The sequence below is a fragment of the Phocoena sinus genome, chromosome 9 (genome assembly GCF_008692025.1).
Source record: "Phocoena sinus isolate mPhoSin1 chromosome 9, mPhoSin1.pri, whole genome shotgun sequence".
Taxonomy (NCBI): Eukaryota; Metazoa; Chordata; class Mammalia; order Artiodactyla; family Phocoenidae; genus Phocoena; species Phocoena sinus.
Genome location: NC_045771.1, coordinates 78,944,830 through 78,965,900, shown reverse-complemented (window position 1 = coordinate 78,965,900; position 21,071 = coordinate 78,944,830). Strand labels below are relative to the sequence as shown.

The following is a 21,071-nucleotide window of genomic DNA, read 5'->3' as shown; positions in this document are numbered from 1 at the left end:
GGCTGTTCTGAGGGTTCTTGAATACAGTCACATCTCCAGTGTGTTCTCTGCAAAACTGTCTAAATAAAGAAGGAAAGGAGTTTCTTTTCCTGCCTTCCCCATAAATTCAGCTTCTCCCCCTTGATCTCTGAATTCCCTGGGCTTCCATGCCAACCGTTAGGCTCCCAAGATTCTTTCTATGGAACTCCTTCGTCCCATAGTTCCCATAAATGTTTTGGCTACCAAAACACCCTTACCATCCCCCAATCCCCAAAGCCTGTTCTCAGTTTGGGTCCGGAATTGAGTAAAGGGAGCAAACTGCTCATCCCAAAATGAAAATTAGTCACTAATGTTGTGGCTCACTGAGTCCCTTTGGCTCTCTGTGAACCTGTATTTGTCTCTCCTGCTTTTGGTCTGAGGCAAGGGAAGAATTCTTCCTTGGACTTAACATTTCGAAAGTGAACTCATCTTAAATTGGCCCTACCTGACTTTCAATTGGTTTTCTGAGGTTTGAGATCATATGAAAAGACCTTGGTCACCAAGATGGCTCACTTCCACCTATCAAACATACCCCTTATTCTCTATTTAAGTACTTTTAGTCTCCATAGCTAACTGCTCAAACAATATCAAATGTATAAAGAATGTTATTCAAAGCTAGACTCCCAACAAAAGATTAAATTATAGGCGTATTATTGTTATATTTTCCTAGGTGAAAAGTCTAACCCTAACCTTGCAAATGCAAGTTCAAATCAGAAAGAAAAAAAAATGAAACTCTCATTTGCTCATCTGCAATGGAATGTTGGAAATCATTCTGTTCATTAGGTCTTAGACAGAACATTATCTATATCAATAATAAATCAGATGATGCCACATAGGGAAACATAAATTAGGAACAAATAAAGCCTATTAATCATCAGGCTACATTCTTGCCAGGACAGGATGTGAAATAGGAGTGTAGTAATTTTACACCATCGCATTTTCATCTACATCCATGCATTTAAATCACAGGTTTCTTCTTCTTTGGCTAGCTTTCAACAGTAGACGCTTTATACAATCCATCACATGTGAGATTCATAATTTACGATTATGGGTGCCTTTTAAATTCTTACTTTGAGTAAGAATGAATTGTTTTAAATTCTCAAAAGCTTGGCCATGATAAATTTTCCTACTGAGCTATAAAATGGCTAACATTATAAATAACTGATACATTTCCAGAAGAACAGTTCAATAACAGAATAAACTGTCTCAGAAATAGTTGAGAGGGTAATTCTGGGAAAGACAGATTCTATTTTGACAATTATTTTCTTAATTCCCTTCAAAGTATTGAGAATTTCTCCCTTTTCAAATTTCAAGGTATATTTAAAATCAAAACACCATGTCACAAGTGAATAGGACTTTGTTTTCAATCTAGTATGTGTATTTAATTTTTAAAAAACTTAGAAAAGTCATACCTTAATACACCATATTTTACTGATTCTAAATAGCAAGACAAATATGACAAGACCAAATAATTCCTCAAGATCACCACAAGTTAATGTACAGAGCAAAGAGTTGTGAGAATAACTTTAAAAAATATTTTTTAATATTACTTTTTAAATTAATTATATTAATCGAAGTTAAGTATATACATACCAAAAGGTAAAGTTAAAAGCATATATAAGCCTATCTGTCCCTTCTCCCATCCTCTGTCCACCTCTAATCTAGACCCCATATTAACACATTTAGTAGTTTATTTTCTATTATTTTCATATATAGAAATAATATGTATGTACTATTACCTTTTAAAACATCATTTTCAGACATTTCCACTGAATTCCTGTTTATAGAAGTTGAGAGTTCTAGCTTTCTTATGCCAACTCTTTCCCTCCAACCAAGCTCCTAACACTACGGTATGTCCATTCTTATAAAAGCTATATTTAATCACTCCATTACTATCGCAAGGTAAATATTCTTCCCTACTTTGAAAAGCAGTGTTCTCTAAATAAAGACTATTACAAGTGACAAAGAAGGACACTGCATCATGATCAAGGGATCAATCCAAGAAGAAGATATAACCATTGTAAATATTTATGCACCCAACATAGGAACACCTCAATACATAAGGCAAATACTAACAGCCATAAAAGGGGAAATCGACAGTAACACAATCATAGTAGGGGACTTTAACACCCCACTTTCACCAATGGACAGATCATCCAAAATGAAAATAAATAAGGAAACAAGCTTTAAATGGTACATTAAACAAGATGGAGTTAATTGATACTTATAGGACATTCCATCCAAAAACAGCAGAATACACTTTCTTCTCAAGTGCTCATGGAACATTCTCCAGGGTAGATCATACCCTGGGTCACAATTCAAGCCTTGGTAAATTTAATAAAAATGAAAATGTATCAAGTATCTTTTCCAACCACAACACTACGAGACTAGACATCGATTACAGGAAAAAAATCTGTAAAACATACAAGCACAGGGAGGATAAACAATAAGTTAATTAATAACAAAGAGATCACTGAAGAAATCAAAGAGGAAATCAAAAACTACCTAGAAACAAATGGCAATGAAAACATGATAACCCAAAACCTATGGGATGCAGCAAAAGCAATTCTAAGAGAGAAGTTTATAGCAATACAATCCTACCTTAAGAAACAAGAAACATCTCAAATAAACAACCTAACCTTACACCTAAAGCAATTAGAGAAAGAAGAACAAAAAAACCCAAAGTTAGCAGAAGGAAAGAAATCATAAAGATCAGATCAGAAATAAATGAAAAAGAAATGAAGGAAATGATAGCAAAGATCAATCAAACTAAAAGCTGGTTCTTTGAGAAGATAAACAAAATTGATAAACCATTAGCCAGACTCATCAAGAAAAAAAGGGAGAAGACCCAAATCAATAGAATTAGAAATGAAACAGGAGAAGTAACAACTGACACTGCAGAAATATAAAGGATCATGAGAGATTACTACAAGCAACTCTATGCCAATAAAATGGACAATCTGGAAGAAATGGACAAATTCTTAGAAAAGCACAACCTTTGGAGACTGAACCAGGAAGAAATAGAAAATATAAACAGACCAATCACAAGCACTGAAATTCAGACTGTGATTAAAAATCTTGCAACAAACAAAAGCCCAGGATCAGATAGCTTCACAGGCAATTCTATCAAACATTTAGAGAAGAGCTAACACCTATCCTTCTCAAACTCTTCCAAAATATAGCAGAGGGAGGAACACTCCCAAACTCATCCTACGAGGCCACCATCACCCTGATACCAAAACCAGACAAAGATGTCACGAAGAAAGAAAACTACAGGCCAATATCACTGATGAATATAGATGCAAAAATCCTCAACAAAATACTAGCAAACACAATCCAACAGCATATTAAAAGTATTATACACCATGATCAACTGGGGTTTACCCCAGGAACGCAAGGATTCTTCAATATACGCAAATCAATCAATGTGATACACCATATTAGCAAACTGAAGGATAAAAACCATATGATCATCTCAATAGATGCAAAAAAAAGCTTTTGACAAAATTCAACACCCATTTATGATAAAAACCCTCCAGAAAGTAGGCATAGAGGGAACTTACCTCAACATAATAAAGGTCATATATGACAAACCCACAGCCAACATCATTCTCAATAGTGAAAAACTGAAAGCATTTCCACTAAGATCAGGAACAAGACAAGGTTGCTCACTCTCACCACTATTATTCAACATTGTTTTGGAAGTTTTAGCCACAGCAATCAGTGAAGAAAAGGAAATAAAAGGTATCCAAACCGGAAAAGAAGAAGTAAAGCTGTCACTGTTTGCAGATGACATGACACTATACATAGAGAATCCTAAAGATGCTACCAGAAAACTGCTAGAGCTAATCAATGAATTTGGTAAATAGCAGGATACAAAATTAATGCACAGAAATCTCTGGCATTCCTATACACTAATGATGAAAAATCTGAAAAAGAAATTAAGGAAACACTCTCATTTACAATTGCAACACAAAGAACAACATACCTAGGAATAAACCTACCTAAGAAGACAAAAGACCTGTATGCAGAAAACTTTAAGACACTGATGAAAGAAATTAAAGATGATACAAATAGATGGAGAGATATACCATGTTCTTGGATTGGAAGAATCAACATTGTGAAAATGACTCTAGTACCCAAAGCAATCTACAGATTCAATGCAATCCCTATCAAACTACCAATGGCATTTTTCACAGAACTAGAACAAAAAATTTCACAATTTGTGTGGAAACACAGAAGACCCCGAATAGCCAAAGCAATCTTGAGAACGAAAAACGGAGCTGGAGGAATCAGGCTCCCTGACTTCAGACTATACTACAAAGCTACAGTAATCAAGACAGTATGGTACTGGCACAAAAACAGAAATATAGATCAATGGAACAGGATAGAAACCCCAGAGATAAACCTACGCACATATGGTCACCTTATCTTTGCTAAAGGAGGCAGGAATATACAATGGAGAAAAGACAGCGTCTTCAATAAGTGGTGCTGGGAAAACTAGACAGCTACATGCGAAAGAATGAAATTAGAACACTCCCTAACACCATACACAAAAATAAACTCAAAATGGATTAAAGACCTAAATGTAAGGCCAGACACTATCGAACTCTTAGAGAAAAATATAGGCAGAACACTCTATGGCACAAATCACAGCAAGATCCTTTTTACCCACCTCCTAGAGAAATAGAAATAAAAACAAAAATAAACAAATGGGACCGAGTGAAACTCAAAAGCTTTTACACAGCAAAGGAAACCATAAACAAGACCAAAAGACAACCCTCAGAATGGGAGAAAATATTTGCAAATGAAGCAACTGACAAAGGATTAATCTTCAAAATTTACAAGCAGCTCATGCAGCTCAATATCAAAAAAAACAAACAACCCAATCCAAAAATGGGCAGAAGACCTAAATAGACATTTCTCCAAAGAAGATATACAGATTACCAACAAACACATGAAAGAATGCTCAACATCATTAATCATTAGAGAAATGCAAATCAAAACTACAATGAGATATCATCTCACACCAGTCAGAATAGCCATCATCAAAAAATCTACAAACCATAAATGCTGGAGAGGGTGTAGAGAAAAGGGAACCCTCTTGCACTGTTGGTGGGAATGTAAATTGGTACAACCACTATGGAGAACAGTATGGAGGTTCCTTAAAAAACTACAAAGAGAACTACCATATGACACAGCAATCCCACTACTGGGCATATACCCAGAGAAAACCATAAGTCAAAAAGAGACATGTACCACAATGTTCATTGCAGCTCTATTTACAATAGCCAGGACATGGAAGTATCCTAAGTGCCCATCAACAGAGGAATGGATAAAGAAGATGTGGCATATATATACAATGGAATATTACTCAGCCATAAAAAGAAACGAAATTGAGTTATTTCTAGTGAGGTGGATGGACCTAGAGTCTGTCATACAGAATGAAAAGAAAAAAAACAAATACCATATGCTAACACATATATACGGAATCAAAAAAAAAATGATCATGAAGAACCTAGGGGCAAGATGGGAATAAAGACGTAGACCTACTAGAGAATGGACTTGAGGACACGGGGAGGGGGAAGGGTAAGCTGTGACCAAGTGAGAGAGTGGCATGGACATATATACACTACCAAATGTAAAACTGATAGCTAGTGGGAAGCAGCCACATAGCACAGGGAGATCAGCTTGGTGCTTTGTGACCACCTAGAGGGGTGGGATAGGGAGGGTGGGAGGGAGGGAGATGCAAGAGGGAAGAGATATGGGGAGATATATATATATATATATGAATAGTTGATTCACTTTGCTATAAAGCTGAAACTAGCACACCATGGTAAAGCAATTATACTCCAATAAAGATGTTAAAAAACAAAAAGTAGTGTTCTCTGATTATACTTTCTTTCTTGAAAATAAAAAAAATGTTGTTTTTGTTAATAATTTCTCAATTGTGACATTTGCTTAGACTTCCTTAAGATCATGATCAAAACTTTCCACACCTTCTGAAAAATGCCTCCATATAATTTTCAAATGGAATTCTGTCAGATTGTTTTTTGTTTTCCTTCAGGAAACATCCCCTCTTGGCCCTTTCTTCCTCTTGCTCCAATCTGGACTGTCTATTCTCTGACCTGAGGAATAGCTTCCTCAAAGTTCCTTCTACCACTCTCCTAGTACGAAACTCATCTTTCCCGGATCCCATCTCTTTCCTCCTTGATTTATTTTCTTATTTTGGTGAGCACATCTCCAGAAGTTTCCTAAAAATGAGTGACTGTAACTTATATATTTGAAATTTTCCATGTGTGAAAATGTCTTTAATTTACCTTTGTTGATAATTGGGCTAACTATAGAATTCCGGGCTGAACAGCTTTCACCCTCAGAGAGCTGAGGCGTTTACATACTATCCTCTGGCTTCCAAAGTTATGGTTTAGAAGTCTCATGCCATCAGTGTCCCAATCTTTTGAATGTCTTCTGTTTTTCCTTTCACCTCCTCACTCTTGCTATTATAAAACTTAAAATAATTGGCCTGAATATGTCTTGTTTTGTTTTTCACTTATCATGCTGGGCATTCAGTGTGACATCTGATCTGAAAGTTAATTTCCCCTGATTCAAGAGAATTTCCTTTTGGCTTTTCATTCAGAACAAACAGATGTCAGTTATCTGTGCAACTTTTCTCTAGGTTTTCTCCAAAAAGGGTCCTCTAGCTTACCCAAGGAAGCTAATTCTGTAGAGGTGTGCACAGAATTTGCATCAGAATATGCTTATGGACTTCCAAGAGGGAGATTCAAAATACACTCACAGAATAATGTCTTCCTTAATTTCAGTCAGTATTACAGGGCATAAACAATGAGATCATGTTTTCCATTTAGTTTCCCATAAATTGTTAGTTCTCTGCTGATGACTTCAAAATAGGCACCTAAAACCCCACTGCCTCTCCCAAGTCACAGTTCAGAATTTCCAGCAGCCTGCTTGGTACTGTCATTTTTCCCCCAACCACCTGGTCCTACTGACTATAATGACTTTAATGACATGACCTAGTTCCTAGGCTCAAGATAACAGAATCGTTTTTAGTTCCTCTTCCTTATTCCCTTACTCTTTTATTCCCCTATTTAAATAACTGCTACCCGTAAGTATATTGCATTTCCCTCACATCAACTTCCAGGTAAATTTAAAGCCTTATAGATTTCCTCATGCAAATTATCTATTCCTTTTCCTCAAACATTTATTTTTATCATCAGCCAGGCTAAGAGCCATATTACTGCTTCTCAAAATTACTATAACAGGCTCCTAAACAACCTTGTTCCCTGCCCCCCTCCCTCTCCAATCTCTCCCACATTACGCTGTCTATTCTGGTTTTCTCCCTTAAATTAGAATTAAGTTAGAATTTCATGATAAAAATCCTCCAATGCCAACATATACTTTATTCAATAAACTCTAAATTTCTTCCAATGTTCAAAGTTCAATTTCATACCCAACCTCCTCCGAAATTCTTTGAAATGTTTGGTTTTATTTACTCTAATCCTATGGCATCAATCTTTTTGCAGTTATTTTGTCCCTTAAAAAGACCAGAAGCCCTTGCAGACAAGAATAATGTCTAAATCATTGCTGCAATTCATCACCTCTTCTTTCACATAAGAAGTCTGACAAACATTTAACTGATGATTTTTCAAACTCTAGTGATTCTTGTTTATGTTGGTTTATCTACCTTCCATCTAAACCAGGATTTATTACAGCCTTATTAATAATTCAGAGAGGTTAATGTGCCATTTGGAGACCCAATTGTGGCTCTAATGCTTTGCAATCATAAGAGATTCCTGTTGTGATATCCAAATGCTCCTGTGTGTATTGGGGGTGGGAGGATGAAGGAGAGGAGGGTGGGAAGAGGAGGGAGTTGGAAATAAAACACTCTAAAAGCAGTGCTTCTCAGGATTAACATGCATTCAGATCAGCTGGGACTCTTGCTAAAAAATAGACTCTCACTGAGAAGTCTAGGAGGGAGCCTGAGATTCTGCATTTCTAACAAGCTCTCAAATTATGCTGGCGCTACTGGTCCTTGAACCACAGCTGGAGTAGAAAAGCTAAAGAACACTGTGGCCCCAATTGCCTTGAAGTGCTGGACTCTTCTTTCTTCTCCACACTACAGTTTCTCTCAAACCCTTATATGATGATGTGTTAATTTATGCAAAATAGCCAAATTATTATTATTTTTCCTCTACAACACCACAGTGTTAGAATAAGTTAGGGATGTACAGCTGTGACCAATGTGATTAACTTATAACTAACTTAATTGCTATAAGTGATAAATAACCTACTTCGTTTCAACCAAAGACATATATAAAACTTTTCCCCCTCCATTTTCTCATACAAAGAAGAGAAGTACATTCATATAATATGCATTTACCTGGAAGGAAAATGTAAAGATGACAAGTTATGATTTATTAATTGACTTTCAAGTAAATGTCCTGTTATGTGTGGCAGGAGAAATTGTATGCAAGATGCCTAAATATATTTTTAAAGACCTTGAATTTTCTTCACATCCTACTTCAATTAATTCAGTCATATATTATGTCTGGTCTCCCTTTGAAGCCTATCATAATATCCATTTGTGCTTTATAACTTCCAAGGAGCTTTTCCTCTATTATTTCATTTGATCCTTAACCAAAGGATTATCACTAATTTCCAGAGGAGAAAACCTAGATTCAGAAAGAGCAAACAACTGTTCTAATGGTACAAGAACAGTACACGGCAGAGAAAGCTAAAACCTATCAAGGTCTCTTCTAACTCTAAGCCCTATCACCCATTACAGCTCTATTTTATATTTTAAGATTTACCATTACTTAGAAAAGCAAGGTTCTTTTTCAAAACAATTCTACTTACTGTTTTTATGGAACATACCCACAGACAAGTTCACTTCTACTGCTTCCTCCACTTTACCATTCCATTGGGATTACTGAAATATTTATCTTATTTTCTAGACTGTGTCTGGCTCACTTTGGCTTTAGTGAAATAAACCTCTTTATGAGTATCTTTCTTCCTAAGTAAAAAGCACTTTAGCTTTAATTTATGCCTCTTTTGAATTAATAGGATTAAAACAGCATGTTGAAAGGACTCAGAAAAATGCAAAATGTATATTACAAGTTCTTAACAGAGAGGCATTTGCCAAATTTTCTGTTAAAATGACCCAATGACATTCATTTAAAAAAATATCTGTAAACTTATATTTTTACATTTACACTGAAAGAATCTCACTGCTAAAATTTATTTAATAAGACCCAAGAAATTAGAGTCAAATTTTAGGTAAGTGAAGTCATAGAACAAGAAATTGTAGATAAAAAATTTTATCTCCTCAATAATTTACAGAATAGTAAACCAACTATATACAGTATACGATCTATTCAAAGAAACCTATTTTAACCAAAAAATAGTGGACTGGGTTTAATCCCAGAAAAATTTGCCTTTACTTAAATTATGCCCTTATAAATTCCTTCCATATTTATGCATAACAAGGATGCAATTCAAGTGTCTCATGATGTAGCTCTCCTTTGCCCTGCCAGGAGGACACTACTGACCACATAGGCCTCAGTGATTTTTATGTATGTTCCTAATTCCAGGAACACTTTTTATGTGATACTTTTGTATGGCAATATTACATCATATGTTACCATACATTATTAGGTAACTTCTACCACTCTGTGAACCTCTACAGATCAATCATGTTTAGAAGAATGCTCTACGTAGTGTTAAATAGATTTTAATCATTACTAAATCACAGTGTTGGATACAGGCAAGTTGTAGTACAAACACTATTGTACTGAAACGCAGAAGGCTTGGATCAGCTTTTTAATTATCTACTAATGTGACTCTGAGGTTATTATTTAATCTTTCTGAAGTTTTATTTCTAAATCCTTACATAACAATTTTCTAAACATATGTAGTACTTACAAACCTATATCAATATATCAAACTGAATATATTTTTATATCTGTTTAACCTCTCTTTCCACCTACACAACAGTTGACACTGACAATGAACCAAACAATAGTTTATTATGCAAAATAAGCCAGTTTTATTAACATATGTTCTAAAAGTAGCCTGATTTTAGAGGAAAAAAATCATTATTTTCTTCAATAGTGTATAAATTATACCACATTTCTCCTGAATCATTAATTATTCCTCTCCTAGATTATTTCAATTAACAAATAAATATGCTGTTGTTTAGCGCATGAAAAAAACAAGTCTCTTGATCTCATTGTCCTTCCAGCTACTACTGCCCACGTCTCTATTATGGGAAAACTCCTTGAAAGAATTGTCTACACTTGCCTCCAGTTCCCCTGAGCCCATGCTCTTCAGAATCCATCCTTGTTGTGCTCTGGCTCCCACACTTAAAGACACTGCTCTTATCAAGGTCAACAATAGCCTTCTGTTGTTAAATTTTTTTTTTTTTTTTTTTACGGTACGCGGGCCTCTCACTGCTGTGGCCTGTCCCGTTGCGGAGCACAGGCTCTGGACGCGCAGGCTCAGCGGCTATGGCTCACGCGCCCAGCCGCTCCACGGCACGTGGGATCCTCCCGGACCAGGGCACGAACCCGCGTCCCCTGCATCAGCAGGCAGACTCCTAACCACTGCGCCACCAGGGAAGTCCCTGTTGTTAAATTTAATGTTAATTTTTACTTACCTTTCGTGACACATTAGCTGAATATGACACTGCTGATAGTTCCTTTTCTTACTTTCTTCATTTAACTTTCTCTACACCACAACTTCTGATTTTCCTCCTACATACCTGGGCACTTCTTTTAGTTCACTTAGATGCTCAGTCCTCCTTTCACTAATTTCCTGACTTAAGAGTATCCCAGAACTCAATCCTCTAAATTTTCTATATCCCTTAGTCATCTCACAGAATTTCATAGATTTAAAATTTTCTCTATGCTAACTGCCAAATTCATATCTCCAATTGACATCGTCTATAAACTCCAAAAATGATATACTCAAGTGCCTTCTAGGCATCTTACTTAGGTATCTAATAGCCTTCTCAAACGAATATATCCACTTGATCTTCCCACACAACATTCTTTCACAATCTCTGCCATCTCAATTAATAGTAACCCCATCCTTAGATCAAAAACAAACAAAAAAACCATGGAGTCAGATTTGACTTCTCTCTTACTTCATATCCAATCCATCAACAAATCCTGTTGGCTCTACCTTCATATCTTCTTCTCCTACCTCCACTGCAACCAGTCTGGCTCATAGACCATCATTTCTCACCTGGATTATTACAGTCCTCTCAGACTTGGCTCCCTATTTCCCTGATCTCTCCCTTTCAGTGCACACACAGTACAGAAACCAGAGTGATCCTATAATAATGAAAGTCAGACCATGTCACCTCTGTGCTCAAAATTCTCCAATGGATTCCCATAACACTCAGACTAAAAACCAACGTTTTAACAATGACAAGAGTGAAAGGATCTAATCCTTCTTCCCTCCTATTAACTCTCTGATTTAATCAATTTTCTTCTTTCTCCCATTCCATTGGGTTTTTTTCCATACTGTCTTCTTTAAGATCCTTGAACATGCCAGACACTCTTCCACCTCAGGACTTTTGCACTTGCTGTTCCTTTTGCCAAAAATGTTCCTTTCCTGAGTATCTGCATGACTTGCAACAATAATTTCTTGAAGTATCTGTGAAAACATCACTCTCTGGGTGAGCTCTTTCTTGCGTGCCATATTTGACTACTACACCCCCACCAATCAACTTTCCCGATTCGTTTTTCTCCATAGCACTTATCATCTTCCATCTTGCTGTGTAATGTACTTATGTATGGTCTACCTTTCTGTATCAGAATATAAACTACATGATGCCAGGGAGTTTTGCCTCTTCTACTTGCTAACATATCCCCTTGTTGCCAGCAGGGGGCTGGAAACAGTGGGCATCAGAAACTATTGTTATTAACCACTGAGAGCTGAATATCAAATACACAATAATATTATCCTTGAGCTCTTAAACCTACGAAAGCCCAGTTCCACACACAGTCTCAGTTTAGAGAAAACACATCTGGGAAAACAAGTGAGTCCATTAAAAATTAAACCATCAATGACTTTATAGAAGAAAATATATGGGAATTCTTACTATTAGATTGATAATGCTTCTTTACTATATACTTAAGGAGAGATATTCAGAGCAAGTCATCTTCTTTTCTCATTGATTTGACAACAAAAATGTCCACTTTAGAAAGGAACTCCTGAATGAATGATTTTATGATTCCTTTTAACCCACCCTGAAGGCTACCAACTACTCAAAGACACTACTCTTATCAAAGTCAATAACCACCTAAGGGCTTGTTAACTACTAGAAGACCATGAAGATAAAAAAACTGGAAAGTACCTTCAATAAATTCACAATCTGTGGGTGGTACTGGACTGAGGGAAACTAACCCTAGTAGAAAATGTTTGAGAGTAAACAGAAGCAATTTTAATATATGCTATAAATCCCCAGGAGGAAACTATGTAATATTTTTCAAACTTGTTTACATAGGGAAAATTCTGGTCTGGGAACAACCATTAATACCTAGCAAGATAATAGTTTTTCACAAAAATTAATAATTGACAGCATTTATTAAATGTTTACTATGCCAAACACTGTTTTACGTGCTTTACATGGATCAAGACACCTTCACAACTACCTCATTAGAATTAAATAAATTAACGCACTTGGAAAACTGCAGTACATAAAATAAACATCCATATGTCCACAACTAGTAACAGCAGTTAAGACCTAATAAGCAGCTTGGCTTCAGAACCTGCCTTCTTCACGGCTATACTCGATCGAGATATCAGAACTTACACAAAACTAGTCAAATCAAACAAGTTAGATGAGTCAAATGGCCATGAATCTCTACTTGAGGCACGCCACATTTCACAGCTAAATAGAGTCATTTGTAAATAATGAAAAATATATAGACTTATCCACTCACTCCTCAGAAGACTCAAACAAGATAAAGAACTATTCTATCAAATGCACTAATGTTTAGTTACACAATAGCAGATAAAAATTTTAAAGATGATTTCCAGTTTTCTTTTCTATGAAAAGACGTAAGTTTTGGAGGAGCAAAACATAATTAGTACTATTGGTAGTTATTGAGAAGAGCATACTGCCCAAGATGTAATAATGAAACCTTGTATTTTTTTTAATATATATATCTTGATATTTGTGTTCCTGAACATGCAATGTCTCCCTCAAGGGCACAGGGTGGCAAGAACGTGGGCCTGGAACTAGAGAGGTGAAAACACACAAGTTAGTTCTGCCACTTAACAGCTTCTTGCATAGGGGCAAGGCCTTCAGGTTCTAACCTCATGTTTCTCATCTATAAAATGGGTATAAAAATGATGGTTCTGCATAGTGTCCTAAAGTCTAAGTAGGGTCCTTGGATGCAGTCTCCTGTTTGATGTTCCTGATAGAACTTCCCACTATTTGAAATAACCTTCATCTGTTTGTTTACCTGTTTATTGTTTGCCTCCCTCTCTGGTAAAGAAATTCCAGGGGGACAGTGACTTTTCTCTTCCTTTTTCAAAGTTTTTGCCCATTCCCTCTTTAGCTATATTACCTATCTCATCTTTAGGAGCTGTCCAAACAAATACCATTGCAGATACTAATGATTCCTGGGTATAAATATCCTTAACCCGCATGAGTTCCTTCATGAGGATTTATAATACAAAAAATGTTTACAGTAATTGCAAGACTGAAGTTGGTCATTTTTCAAAAGTTATATTTACTACATCTGCAGTATAAAGCATACAAGTCACTGTGAGAAGCTCACCTTGTAAGGCCATATATATATATTACCCTTATAAAACAAAACCCAGAAATAGGGCTTCCCTGGTGGCGCAGTGGTTGCGAGTCCGCCTGCCGATGCAGGGGACGCGGGTTCGTGCCCCGGTCGGGGAGGATCCCACATGCCGCGGAGCGGCTGGGCCCGTGAGCCATGGCCGCTGAGCCTGCGCGTCCGGAGCCTGTGCTCCGCAACGGGAGAAGCCACAACAGTGAGAGGCCCGCATACAGCATAAAAAAAAAAAAAAAAAAAAAACCCAGAAATACAGAACATCCTGACCTCTAAGTTTCCTTACTTGTTACTCAAGAAACTGATTTAGTATGCATAAATGTGCAAGAATTCAAAATATGCAACTGAGGGGAAATCTCTTTACACAACAATAGAACCAAACAAGCTCCTGTGGATTCAGAGGTTCAAAGCTAAGTCTTTATCAAAGAGCATTCTTTGGATAAAATGGTTATTATATTTCTGTTGGCCTTTAAGAAATCCCTCAAAATAATCTTGCAGCTGTTTAAAGTAGCTAACTCTACTGATACTGGCTGTGTCTCTGGTCTGCACCTAAGGAAGCTTGAGTTATGGAAAGCAAAGCTGATTTTGTGCCCATAAAAATGAATTATTTTTGAAAATACAGTTAATTTCTCATTTTGACTGATTTTTCTAACCTCACATGCTGGCAGTATTTTAATGCCAAGCATGAAGTTTTAGACTCCCTCAAAACTAAGCAATGGGTGATACTAGGTGATCTTCACTCATTAGTCAGTCATAAGAGAAAGAGAAAATGCCAAAGGAGAGTTCTGATTATTATCTCAGAGGTAGGAATTTTCCTCATCATAACCCCAAGTCAGCAGTGATTTTTATGTTATAACTTTGTTTATTCAGGAATAGGCTACTTTTTAAAACTATTACATCAGGATTTGAACTACTTTCCTTTTACACTCTCAGATATGGCAGAGAAGAGGTGGCTAGGGAAACTGCTGAAATTCTCCCAAGTGTATGGTTAATGCATACTTACTTCATAGTGCTGAACTGATGATTTCCAAAGAAAAGTCCCCAAATTCTTATAGGTGGAAAGAGGAATATTCCATAAGCATTGTCAGTAATTCTCCTAGCCAAGATCACTACTCTATTATTAGCATACAATCTGGCAGTGAATGGCTAACAGCAGCCACAGGGCGCTATAGGAGAGAGGGAGGGGGAGGGGGGAGAGGAGAAAGGGGAGACAAGGGGGAGAGGGGGTGAGGGGGGAGTGAGTGTTTGTGTGTGTGTGTGTGTGTGTGTGTGTGTGTGTGTGTGTGTGTGTCTATTGAGGGTGAGTTGAGAGATTTTTAAAATTCCTTCCCTGCATTCAGTCTTTGCTACTGCTTTTGACATGTATCAATAGACAATCTACATGTAGATAAATATCTAAAAAATACAACATTTGGAAAGTATACTAAATATAAGAACCATCCAAAGAATAGTTCTTATTGCATTTAATCCAACATTTATACCAGTTCTCCTTTTATATAAGTACTAGGTGCTAGAAAGAGTGAAAATCTATAGAGAGATAAATAAAACAGGATTTTGAACTCTTATATGGTTGATTCCAAGTATTAATACAAAAACATAGATTCATACCAAAAAAAAACTCCTCTAACTAGGGATAAACTAATTAGCAGCAGCTACATAAAATTAATGTTTTTTAATTTTTTTATTTTTAGGAACTGATTTGTTATTTTCTAACGATCAAGTTACCACATTTGAGTTAATATTTTACAGTCACTCATAAAATTTTGATTATGAACACAAATTAGCACAATGACCATCTCTCTTTTTCCCATAAGATTATCAAAGTCTGTAAATCTCTTTTGGCTACCAAGAGCGTGTGGTCTTCAACTCCATTTAATTTTGACAATTGAAATCATACAATCAGTTAGTCAAATATCAGCATGACGCTTCTGTCAACTTTAAAGTTCATTCCCGTAGGTAAGTGCCTCAGGCAAGAACTGCTGCTCTTGTCTAGGGTGTGAGAAATATGATTAGGCACCCAGGCTCTCCAAAGCACGGGGCTGACTCAGGAGCTGAGCCACCAGCTAATTTGAGACCTTAATTTCTCAGTACCTCAGTAACCTCATTTCTAGGCAGATGATAATAATCCCCACCTCACAGGGTGGTGATGAGGATAAAATGACATCATTCACACATACTCCTTATACCAATGCTTTGCTTACGATGACTCCTCAGTGAGTAATTATTAACTATTATTAAAGTTTCTTTCCAAGTCTAATTTATTTTGCATTGTCCACCCTCATCCATGCAATGCTCCTGTGTTCTTCACTATATCATAGAAACCAGGTAGTATTTCTTTTGTTTTCCGTTCAATCTATTTTCAAACTTTCTCTTTTTTTTTTTTTTTTTATTGTTTGGCTTTTCATACTTGTTTTCTGTTCTGTTCTTAAGATAAATTTTGAAAACAGGTAAACAAATCTGACTTGTGTAATATGATGGGTTGTGAAAAGTCCATATTATATACTTCGGTGATCCATATCTCTATCAGGATAGAGAACATTTCCATAAGCCCAGAAAGTTTCCTCTCATATCCCTTTCCATTCGATCCTTCCCTCACACTGCACAAAGGCAATGCCCTGAATTTTTTTAACCATAGATTAGTTGTCTCTGCTCTAGAAATTCGAGAATACAAAAACTCAAAAATGTTACCTTAACTCTTTAATTCATGAGGTATAAATTCCAAACAAATACCAACATATGAAATGTGTAATGAGTCAAATAAGATAATTCCACTTAAGCTTACATTAGACATCAAATTTGCTTTTACTATTGATATTTAATTTGAGCTGAAAATAAGTTGTCTTAAAGATTAAAACTGCCAGCATGATTTTTACCCACCAAGTTCAGAATAGAGGAGTTTGAGTTCCCTACATTCCTCTCATTACTTAGGTATTAAAGAAGCCACAGGGATATTACAGAAAAAAAAAAAAAAATCTTTGAGCATGAAACTTGGCTCGTTTTCTCTCTCGATATATATATTGATATATTACACTTACATATAAACACATATTAGTATATAAACTTTGCTTTCATACTAATTTAAACATTTAAAAACAATTAGCTTAGTAGACTTCATTTCTTAAATGTTTTCTCATCTCTGTATTTTAAGCTTTTCACACAGACTATTTTTTAAACAATAAAATATGTATATGCTTGAGATATTCAAGGTATTTTAGTTTGTTAATATTTTTGAAGATATCTTACTGTTTTAAAAAATACTAAGGATCAACGAATTAGTAGCAGCTGTATAGAATTAATGATTTTTCTATTTTTAGGCTGTTGAGCTGCACCCCACAGGCCTACAAGGCTTGTGCTTGCCCAGCTTCAAGACCGAAGAGCCCAGAGGCAGCGACAGAGCCATCAAAGGTTTAATGGATGGGAGATCTTACATGTCCGAAGCAAGGTTCTGGAGCAACACCCCACCATGTATGCGGCTCACACCGAAGCAGGACAAAGTGGACAGGCTTCACTCCCACGGGCAGGGGGAGGTTACCACTTATAAGGGAAATTGACGGCAGTTTGGTTCATCAGTTACCAGGGAAACCAGCAGAGGGGCCCGCCCCTAACTGCCCCTTTGATAGGCTATCATGGTGGCTAAAATTAGAACAATCATTAGCTGGGGCATGGGGCAAGCATGTAGGAAGGTCTGTCAGGTGAATAGGGTATAGGTGAACCAGGCACTGGTTGAACAGGGGACTTACGGAGAGCAAGAGAACAGCTATCTTGAGCCTGACCATACATAGTTATTGATTTATTTTAATATAAAACTGACTACAGGGACTTCCCTGGCGGTCCAGTGGTTAAGACTCCATGCTTCCAATGCAGGGGCCGCGGGTTCCATCTGCGGTAGAGGAGCTAAGATCCCACGTGCCGCACAGCATAGCCAAGAAAAACAAAAAACAAAAAACTGACTACAACTTACTGACCAAAATTTCCTAATTATGCTAATCAGTAGTTAAAAATTGTAAATAATGAACTGAAAAGCATACATGAACAGTTTTGGTGTCTATTTTCTTCACCAAGAATAATGAATCAGTGGGCTTTGCATTCTGTAATAATCTTATTATTAATTATTATTATTATTATTGTACGCGGGCCTCTCACTGTTGTGGCCTTTCCCGTTGCGGAGCACAGGCTCCGGACGCGCAGGCTCAGCGGCCATGGCTCACGGGCGCAGCCGCTCCGCGGCATGGGGGATCTTTCCAGACCGGGGCATAGAACCCGTGTCCCCTGCATCAGCAGGCGAACTCTCAACCACTGCACCACCAGGGAATCCCGAGAGCTCCATGTTTTGTTTTGTTTTGTTTTGTTTTGTTTTAACCATTCTTAGCACGTAATTCTCAAATCTTAGCACCTGGTTTTTGTTTTTAGCACCTGTGCCACCAGGGAAGCCCCTATAATAATCTGATTATTAACTGATGCCAATACTACAAACATTTCACTGAAGTCAGTATGCATTTCTAAATAAAAGAAGGCAACCTGAAAAACACTGACACATTTACCTTTGTAGGTTAGCTTGAGTCGTGGAATATTTTGCTTAGACGTTCCAGTGACTGGAAGAAACAGCATGGTCATGCTTAGCATCATCAGGGCATGAAAAAGGTAAAAATCATGGTTTCTGGACTTTGGTCTCTCATCTTTAGTAACAATCATGATGAAAACAATGTTCTGTTTCAAACAGCGTTAATTTAATCTAAAAAGAAGAAAAGAACTATTAATATAGCAGTTTGCAGATTTTCCTACACTCACTAAATTATAATTTTATGAATGTATGTAGATTTAAAAAAATACTTGCTCCTTGTCTCTTGTTCAGCTCTTAGAAATTGTTGCAAGGGAAATGAATCAGAACTGAGTAATAAAATTCAGGTCTGGCTTTACTCAGGACATGAGTACAGACCTAAAAAGTCAACTACTTATGTTAATTAGCAACTATTCTTCTACTAAAGTTTTTGTTTTGTTTTGTTTCATGCAAATATAGGAGTGACCAATTCTTTCTGTAACTTGATGAATTCTTGATCAGATAAGAATACTGGTAGAAGCCTACACTTTCCCCATACCATCCTCAAAGGAACAGATCCTCAAGCAAAATTTAATAAAAGCTGTCAGTTTCAGAGAGTTCGTTTCTGACAAAACATATTTTAACAGTTCACCTAAAATTGGGACAACTGGACATGATCAGGTCAGGGCCACCAGTATAGATTTTAGGCCTGGGACAAGGCAATCTTACCTGCACCCTATACTACTCCACACAGGGCAGCACTGAATATAAAAACAAACTGTAAAATAAAAGGGTTTATAAGAGGAGGCGGTTTTTAACTAGGTTGCCATAAACAAGCTGCCTTGGTTGTCTTTGTTAAGACACGGAATAAATCAAAACACACATAGTTCAAACTAAGCCTGGTAATAATAATTACAAATAATATTCGTTGAGTATTTAGATGAACCAGATACTTTTTAAGAAGTGTGTTACATAAATTAAATCACTTAATGCTGTTAAATTCATTGAAGAAGTAGGTCATTAGACTGAGATGGCTCTAATGCCATGGTAGCCCACCTAATCAAAGAAAATCTAAGCCTGTAAATGCCTCAAAGCTATGAACTCAGAACTCTAATAAAACAACCAGTTAACTAGGCTTTAAGCTATAGCCAATAAAATAATTTCCTTTCTTTGTTTCCGAAAGTTTCTTTGTGTAAGTCTTCGCCCTAATATCCTATCAGTGGGGTGCTCCTAACCACTTCCAGTTTGGTGCCACACAATTCAAACTAATTTTTGCACAAATAAACTCTTAAAAATTTTAATATGCCTCCGTTTATTTTTTAATCAATGCTAATGACGGTCAAGAAAGATAGGTAATTATTTTCCTCATTTTACAGATGAGGAAACTGAGGTACAGGGTTTGATAATTCTCTCAAGGTCATGTGGCAAATAAGAGATGGATTAAAACATTTGTTCCGGACTTCAGCTAGAATCAGCCTCCTTAGCCCCTAAGTCTTTAGGTGCTTTTCATTATGGCAGAATCAAGTGACCTTCAACTCTTGATGCAGTCTTCAACTTCTCTCTTCTCCTCGACATGTTCTAATAAATAGCCCACAGAAAGGATCTTGCTATGCGTACTTCCTGGGAGGATTCCAGATGTGGTACCTGCTTCAAGTGCCAATAATTTCTTGGTAACAGCTTTAGTCATAATAAAGAAGTATTATACTTTAGTATTTTTGTAATTATTTAATATCAAAATAAATATGTCTATATGGCTTAGTTTTAAGAGAATGTCTAAATAAGAGTATTTTTCTTATGGTAAATCAAGTCTTTACTAAAATGCCTCAATGACTTTGAATCAAGGTTCCTTAAACTTACCTTAAATCTCAGAAGTTAAGATCAATCTGGGAATGTGAAATAAAATAAAATATAGGGATGTATTAATTTTTTATACAAGACAAACATTCTAAGAATAGACTACAAATTGTATGTTTTTTCTTCATGAAACGTTGAATATGAAGGCTTAATAAAGTATATTTTCTCAGTTACTTTAATTACCCGTAGGAAGTACCAAACTATTCTGTCTTTGTGTGTAATCCATGCATATTTAGTTATTTGATTTAGAAGATTACTACAAATGAAAAGAATCAAGTTCATTTAGATACTCATTTAAGAATATCGTAGGTCACACATAACATATTTTATTCACATTTACTTGACATACGTGAATGTGTCACATATAACATATTTTATTCACATTTGCCACATATAACATATTTTATTCACATTTACTTGACATTTCTTGATAAGTTCACCTAATGACATAATTTAAGGGAAAACAGGAATGTCTGTCTGACCAAAAAGATCTACACTATTAGCAGTCCTTAATGAAAATTCTAGTTTTAAAAATTTCAGTTTTATTTTAAAATAAAACACTAATAAAGCCCTTCTGTATATAACATTTTTAAAAAACTCTTAAAAAATAAAGAGTTGTATTATTTCAAAACTAGTAGGAAAACGCATATGCTATTGGCAAAGAACAGAGTCACTTAACTGGTCTACAGAAAAATTTATCAGAATTAGTTTTAAGTTATGTGAGTTTTAATTTACTCACTGTCTTAAGAAATGCATGTTTGCAACTTTTCAATTTTACATTTACACCAGTAAAACACAGATGCATTCTTTGAGTTACAGATTCTCCTTAA

At 36.2% G+C, this 21,071-nt stretch overlaps 1 protein-coding gene across 1 annotated transcript in view; it reads right to left on the bottom strand.

Annotated features, from left to right (window-relative positions):
* The window catches only part of SEMA3D (semaphorin 3D), a 138,503-nt gene extending 118,240 nt beyond the window's left edge, over window positions 1-20,263 (bottom strand). The window contains exons 1-2 of the mRNA XM_032644025.1: window positions 20,245-20,263; window positions 18,392-18,582 (exon numbers count right to left, since the gene is read on the bottom strand). Coding sequence (XP_032499916.1) covers window positions 18,392-18,542 — 151 coding nt within the window. The 5' untranslated portion in view covers window positions 18,543-18,582; window positions 20,245-20,263. The remainder of the gene's footprint in view (window positions 1-18,391; window positions 18,583-20,244) is intronic.
* Between the last annotated feature and the right edge of the window lie 808 nt (window positions 20,264-21,071).